The sequence below is a fragment of the Seriola lalandi genome, unplaced genomic scaffold (genome assembly GCF_002814215.2).
Source record: "Seriola lalandi dorsalis isolate HSWRI2012SDOR001 ecotype SW California unplaced genomic scaffold, Sedor1 jcf7180002054369, whole genome shotgun sequence".
In the NCBI taxonomy this organism is placed as follows: domain Eukaryota; kingdom Metazoa; phylum Chordata; class Actinopteri; order Carangiformes; family Carangidae; genus Seriola; species Seriola lalandi.
The window spans coordinates 174,752-182,126 of NW_019524922.1; the positions used below are offsets into that span (position 1 = coordinate 174,752).

General features: G+C 47.0%; 1 protein-coding gene and 1 long non-coding RNA gene across 3 annotated transcripts in view; one reads left to right on the forward strand and one right to left on the reverse strand.

Annotated features, from left to right (window-relative positions):
• Positions 1 to 250: 250 nt before the first annotated feature.
• The window catches only part of zeb2a (zinc finger E-box binding homeobox 2a), a 53,677-nt gene continuing 46,552 nt past the window's right edge, over positions 251 to 7,375 (forward strand). Inside the window, exons 1-2 of one of the 2 annotated variants that reach the window (XM_023408595.2) lie at positions 251 to 502; positions 1,538 to 1,673. In XM_023408595.2, coding sequence (XP_023264363.1) covers positions 1,601 to 1,673 — 73 coding nt within the window. In that variant the 5' untranslated portion in view covers positions 251 to 502; positions 1,538 to 1,600. Of the gene's footprint in view, positions 503 to 1,320; positions 1,674 to 7,375 lie in introns of those variants that run through there. The other variant, XM_023408596.2, reaches the window with a different exon arrangement.
• Positions 2,795 to 5,926, reverse strand: LOC147818994 (uncharacterized). The gene is made up of 2 exons (XR_015437403.1): positions 4,983 to 5,926; positions 2,795 to 4,767 (listed from the first exon to the last, which is right to left on the reverse strand). It is a non-coding gene; the product is annotated as an uncharacterized LOC147818994 (long non-coding RNA).

A 7,375-nucleotide genomic window follows, 5' to 3' on the forward strand; every position in this document is an offset into this window, starting at 1 on the left:
AATCTACCTGTGTCAGCCAATCAGGAGCTAGGCGCTCCCGTTTGTTTTGGTCTGAGCAGATCGATGTGTTCCGACACGAGCTGCTCATTTAGACCAGAACCGTTCGGTTCATGAGAGACAAAGAGATCCAGATCAGAGGAGCAGGAGGAGGAGGAGGAGGAGGAGGAGGAGGAGGAGGAGGAGGCGGGAAACACTCCTCAATTATCCCTCCGCGTGAAGATAGGTGGCGCGTGGTGCTAGAAGGTCTCGCGCCTGTTTGTGTGACAGGCTCCGGCGGGAGGCGTCACACACACACCGGATCAGTCCCGACCTGTCGCCCGGACCGAGCCTCCCCTCCCGGCCGCGGCGCTGCTCCTACACCGGGACTCTCCGGGACTCACCGGGACCCTCCGAGACCCCGTCCAGGTTTTTTATTTTTTAGGGAGGGGGTGCACGCGCCGCAGCAGCACTTTCCTCTTCGTCGTTGCTTCTCTCTTCAGCGGGAGGACACGGACTGTCTCCGGTAGGTACCCGCTCCCTCTGCTCCCCCCCGTCCCCCCTCTGCTTGTTTTCTTTCAGGAGCCAATCAAAGCGCGGTTCACCTGTGCTGCTTTACCTGCCGCCAGGTGAGGAGAGGAGAGGTGCGCGCTCCCGCTTGCTCACCGCAGCCCTAGGTGTTGCTTGGATGGAGAGAGAAGAGAGTGTTTTATCTCTCTGGACCGGGCGGGAGGGGGCGGGGAGGGGTGATTTTCTCCAGAGATGACGGCGGGTGGAGGGAGGCAGGCAGGCCGGAGAGGAAACGTCTGTCCCCGCGTCCCGCTGCTGCCGCTCCCCGCTCACACATCCACAGCTGACGGGGAATGAAGCGGGGTGTGTGGGTCCGGGAGCGGGTCCGGGTGTAGACATGAGACACTTGAACATGTGAGGAGACAGCAGGTGGGGGGTGGGGGGTCACCTGGTCTCATCTTCTTCATATTTGATGCGGTTTCATGGTTACACAACAACAGGCCTAAATTTCACCACAGCTTATATAAGCACACATTCCCGCCACACGCACGAGCCCGTCACCAATATATTGCTGATAGACGTATCGATGAGTGGTCCGGGAGCGGTCAGGCCGCTCAGGTGAACTTTGACACATTTTAACGCGCAGAAAAACGCAGAGGCGCAGACCGCGTGCGGAAAACAGACGCGTCAAAAATCAACAAGTTTAATGTCAAAAAGTGGAAGAGGAGGAGTGTGTGTGTGTGTGTGTGTGTGTGTGTGTGTGTGTGTGTGTGTGTGTGTGTGTGTGTCCGCCCTCCTCCTCCTCCTCCTCCTCCTCCTCTGTCAGACCAGCAGAGACGCTCCTCTCATCAGAGATCAGGCGGACGGGGACGCGGGGCGGCGGTGCGCTCGGTGCACGGTCTCCAACAAAACAAACAAACTAAAAACAAAGAAACTCGGAGACTTTGACTTAATTGGATTTTAACTTTCTCAAAGTGCTGAGTACAGTCAGGTCCGGGATCTGGGTCCGGGGTCTGGGTCTGGGATTTACTTTGTGTGTGCTGGTTGTCAGGGAGCGGGGAGCAGCGGAGCGGAGCCGGATCGAGGAGCCCATGCGGACTGGACTGACTTATCAATGAAGCAGGAGATCATGGCGGAGGGTCCCCGCTGCAAGAGGCGCAAACAGGCCAACCCTCGGAGGAAGAACGGTAAGACACACCGACACACACCGACACACACCGACACACAGCCCCGCAACAACTCCCGCAAACTCCGCCGCACTGGGCTGTCCCCGCCCGGCCCGGCCCGGGAGGTCCCCGTCTGTCGGCGACAAAACACTCCGAAAGTTTTCTAACGGGACGGTGTGGAGCTTGCAGGGAGGGGGGTGGGGGTGGGGGTGAGAGTGTGGAGCCTGCGGGGGTCGGTGTGTGATGGAGCGGAGCCGGGACCCCGCGGGACCCGCCGGGACCCGCCGGGCGGAGGAGGAGGTCTGAGTTCAGACTCAAACAGGAAAAACCGTTAGATCCGGACTCCGCGTGCAGACTTGTGGATCCGCGGCTCGTGAGTCTAAACGTCTGACCTCAAGCTGCTGTTTCCCGCGGGAAAACACTTTAGCACGACGGTCACTTTGTGTCCCTGAGACCCTCCGTGTGTGTGTGTGTGTGTGTGTGTGTGTGTGTTTGGTGAGTGTGAGTGTGTGTGTGTGTGTGTGTGTATGTGCGTGTGTGTTGACTCAGAACTGTCACGGAGAGCCGCGAACAACAAACAGTCCAGAAACAGCTTCTTTTATTCATTAAAAATTAGATCAAATTCTAGTTTAATTTGTATTAAATCTTCTTCTTCTTATTATTATTATTATTAATATCATTATTAATATTAATATTAATAATAATATTCAGTTTAATTGTGAGAAATGAAAATGACAGAAACATTTTCATGTTGTTTTATTTTCCTGTTTGTTTCCACGGGAGGAGGAAGAGGAGGAAGATCACAAACTCACTAACCTCAAACATCCTCTTTTTATTTATTAGTTCAGCGACAAAAAGAATTTAATTTGAATCAATTTTATTAATGAATTGCGTCATTAAATGAGCTGAGCTCAGATCATTTAAAGTCTGTGTCGCAGGATCGAGTCTTGCAGCTGCTGCTTCATCATGAAGCCGCGGCAGTTTCTCTCGACGTTTTTATTTGTGTGTCTGTAAATACACCATGGAGACGTTTAAAGGCCTCAGTAAATGTAAAGACTCAGTCCGTCATTTAAATACAAACTAAAGAATTTAAAACAGGTAACTGAATCTTTCTGATGATGAAAATAATTAACGTTCCACAGTTTAAAATCACTGATATTTATTTCAGCAAATAAAATAAATCACAAACATAAATGAATTAAATGTGAATGAATTTAAGGGGGATACATTTACGGTTGATCAGTGTTGAACTTCCTGTCAGTTACATGTTAAATCTCTGGATTACATGTGAATTTAAATGTTTCTCTGTGACGTCGTTGTGGTTTCTCCTCGTCCCGGGATGCGGCTCCGTCTCCTCCTCTCAGGGGTCCCAGGGGGGTTGTTGAAGGAGGGTGAAGCAGGAGGGAGGGAGTGGGGTGAGGGGGGTCAGATTAGGGCCTGGTGTAACAGGATCTCTGAGGACCGGCTGGCCTCCTCCACCTCTGGACGTCTGTCCGTCACATCCAGCTGTTTCTAAAATCCTCCGTTCACTGCGGGAAGTTGGGTGGAAGCTCCGTGTTCATCTGAAGTTTAAGAAGAAGCAGTTCATTTTAAAGTGCGGTAGAGTCCAGCAGAGTCCAGATGACTTCTAGGGAAAGTGTGAACTATTAAATTGAGTGCGTTTGTTTCTCTGAGGTTTGTCCAGGTTTATTTCAGACTCAGAGTCGAAGGTTGTGTGTAAATGAAATGATCAGTTTGAGTGAAATACAAGGTCTGTTACAGTGGTTAGTATTATAGTGTGTGTGTGTATATATTATATATATATATATATATATATATATATATATACATATATAAAATATATATTGTAATGTGACGGTGGAGAAACTTGGACACGTTTAAATTCAGTTGCTGCTTCACACTGAAAAAAAAAATATTTTTTTAATATAAATTTTAGTTTTATGTCGTTTTGACTGAAGTTGATTTTATTATAATAAAAACCAGAGGAGGAGACCAGGACCAGGACCAGGACTCTCTTCCACTCCTGGTTCTGGTCACTGTGTTTAAGACCAACCAGCTGAGAGTCACACACTGTCAGACTCACTGCAGTGAAGGTGTTTCTGTGCAGCGTCACAGGTTTGATTCCTCCAGCAGCAGCCGTGGTGGTGTTAGTGGTGTTGCAGGAGGAGGTCTTGGTTTTGGAGGAGGAGTCTGGTCTCCTGCAGCCGTGTCAGGCTCCTGCTGTACCATTCATGCCACATGTCTCACAGCCGTGTCATTGTCCAGCGAGACGACGCTCTGCTGCTGTTTACTGTCTCCACCCAGGACCAGGTCTACGGTCTGAGCTGCAGCTGGACTCAGACCCACGATACTGGACCACAGAGTCCGGGTCTGAACCTTCAGTCAAACTGATACGTGAGCCTCTGATCAGGACTCTACGTCAGTCCGCTGAACTAGGTCTCTGCCTGAAGGGTTCTGGATTTATAATCTGGATTAGATTGTAGATTGTCCCTAATAAAGTGGACGAGGATTGTATATATATAGTGTGTGTGTGTGTGTGTGTGTGTGTGTGTGTGTGTGGTCAGATGGTCTCAGACAGGATACATGATGAGGGTCTGAAGTCTCAGAGACTTGAGTCTTTCTCAGACTGTGTTTGACAGTTGGACCTGAACCAGAGACCTGGTCTGGGTCTGTGTGACGATCCGCATCTGTTCACCTGTAGAAGGAACATTGAGGTCACATGACCAGTGACAGAGTGATGTGGAGCAGACTGCGTCATGTTGTTGATGAAGATGTGGTGGTTTGGAGGTTTTCTGGATTTGTATTTTTGCTGGTTTCACAGATTTCTTGTCATGTGCAGAATAATCGTTGACAGAAGAAGAAGAAGTGTCAAATGATTTTCTTAACTGAATCAGCTGGTTTCAAGATCCAGAGACGGAGATCTCACTCTGACAAAAATCCCAGAGATGAAACCTGAGATTTTCTCACCTGGTTCAACAGAAATCATTTTGTTTGTCGTTGATTTTCTGTCCTGACTGAAACGAGCGGCTTGTAAGACGAAGCCCGGTTGTGTTCCTCTCTGATGGTGGTGTGTTTTCCTCGTGTGGAGCTGGTGTGTGTCCCACTCTGTCGTCTTCTGCAGGTTTAAATAAAAAGAGTGAACGCCGTGATGTCATCATGACCTGCCGTTCAAGTTCTGCTTCGTTTCAGGCTTAAATTCAGTGTCAACTGAAGACGCCGATCTGTGTCACATTTGATGTTTGTGTTAATAAAGTTTGACTGTAACGTTTAACTGTGTGTGTGTGTGTGTGTGTGTGTGTGTGTGTCTCTGTCGCTGTCATTCTCTCTGACCTGAATGCCTTTCATATCTGCTCCGCCATGTTGCCCCCCCTCAGTAAACACCTCCCTCAGGGCAGAACAAAGAAAAGCAGCTCCTCTCTCCTCCGTCTTAATCACCATTCAGACCCTCTCACCGCCGCCGGGGCCGCTCGCTCGCTCGCTCGCTCGCTGCCGCGTCCCACATGAAAAGAAAGAAAAGAGAGAGGGGAGGAGATGAAGAAAGAAAGAGAGGAGGATGGAAGGTGGAGGGAAGGTGTGTGTTGTCTATGTGCCCTATATAAACCCTCCCACCACCACCATGACCCCCACCCCCACACTAATGGACGGACAGAGATAGTTGACGGACGAGAGACACTAAGAAAGACTTAGAGAGAAAGAGAGATGATGAAGTGAATCTGTTCAGACTGATGAACGTCTTCAGTGTTTCACATTTAAACTAAAACCTGTTTCGGTTTTCTGTCAGTCATCCTCATTCAGAGCGGCGTCTCACCCTGATCGTTAATTCAGGTCAATGGTTTCACATTTTTTATTTTTACACCATGAAATCTTTCTCTAGGATTTCTTTCTGTTATTTTCACTCTCACAGTTTCGTAATTTTTTTCTTCGTTTGTTCTCCATTTTCAGGAATTTTAGTTTTGCGTTTTCTGGATTTCAGTTTGTTTTCTCTTGTGGTTTCCAGAATAATCGTTGTAGGAAGAAGTGAAGGTTCATTTTCTTGGTTGAATCAGCTGGTTTTTGTCTGTTTTCTGGTTTCAGGATTTTTTTTTTCCGTTTCTTGAGATTTTGGTTTGTTTTCTCTCATGGTTTCACAGATTTCTTGTCATTTCCAGAATAACTGTTGATAGAAGTGAGACATTATTTTTTAATGAATCAGGTGTTTCCTGATTTCAGGAATTTTATTTTTCCATTTTCTGGATTTTACAAATCTCCGTTTTCTTGAGTTTTTCTAGTTAGTTTTCTTTCGTGGTTTCACAGATTTCTTGTTGTTTCCAGATCATTTCTATAATATGATGATTTTTATAAAAAAAAGTTTTTGAGAATCGCTGTTTTCTGGTTTCATCAATCAGCTGGTTTCTACATTTTTCTGAGTGGTTTTGAGAATTTTCCCGTTTGTTGACGTCAAAAATAAAAGTTCTCTCTATGTTTTCAGTGTAAAAGTAAAACCAGCTTCCACATAGCATTGTTCCATGTTGGGCCTGTAGGGGGCCCTCGGTGGCCCCCAAGGGCCCCCAGGCCCCTTACTGCTGCAGCTTTGTGTTGGACTCAGCTGCTCGTGAAACAGGTCAGGAATCAAGTAGAAAATGCACCATGTGATATGAATTCCTAATTTCCCTCCTCCTCCTCTCAGAGACGTTTTATTGTGAAGAAAAGCAGATTATCTTTATTCACCTTCACCCCCCTCCCTCCTCCTCACTCGCCCCCCAGGATTTAGGCAGATTTACTTCACCAAACACCTCTGGTTGGACAGTGGAGGAGGAGCCGGGGCCCCACTCTCGGAAGAAGGGGCCCTTTGTTCAGACATATTATCTTAACAACAGGAAGTGGTCTGGTTAATACCCCCACCACCACTCCACCCCTCCAAAATAAAACACACATAATGTGATGGTGACATCACAGTCACATATAAGTATTATGAGTAAATGTCGTTCCAGATTTATCGTTTAATGTTTTAGACTTTTTATACATTTTTCTCTTGATGTTTTTATCTAATTATTTTCTCGTCGTTTCAGATTCTTCTTCTTCTCTGGTTCCGACGTAATGAGGATGTTTGTATTTCCTTTTTAGTTATCAGTTTTTCACTAGGTGTTTTCTTTCTCTGTTTTTCATTTTTATTGATTCCAGCTTGTTTCTTTTTTTATTTTCTGGACATTTTCAGATTTTTCCTTCATTCTGGTTCTTGTTTTTGAATTTTATTATTTTTCATATTGAATCTTCAGATTCTTCAGTTTCCAGTTGTTTGTGATGAGCTCAACACTTACTTCTGTTTACATCTACAGACCCCCCCCCAAACCTGACCCCCCCAGTCCCCCCTCTTTAAGCTCGCTCATTAAGTCATAACAGCCCCCCCCCAACCAGTCCGTCAGCCTCCTCCACAGATTTACTCCTCCTCTAACATCTGTCACTGAGGGAGGGGAGCCACACTCTTCTTCTTCATCATCTTCTCCTTCCTCTTCCTTGTTCTCGTCTTCTTTTTGCTCTTCTTATTCTTCGTCTTCTTCTCCTTCCTCTTCCTCGGTCTCTTCTGCTGACACAAAGCTCGTCTCTGTGCCACCAACAACAAAAACTCCTCAGACGTCTCCTACGCCTCCCATGATGCTTCTGTGCAGTGGAATGGTGTTGGTGTAAAACTCCTCTAGTGTTTGTGATGTTTCAAGGTGACTGACATGCGTGTATTGTCGACCCCC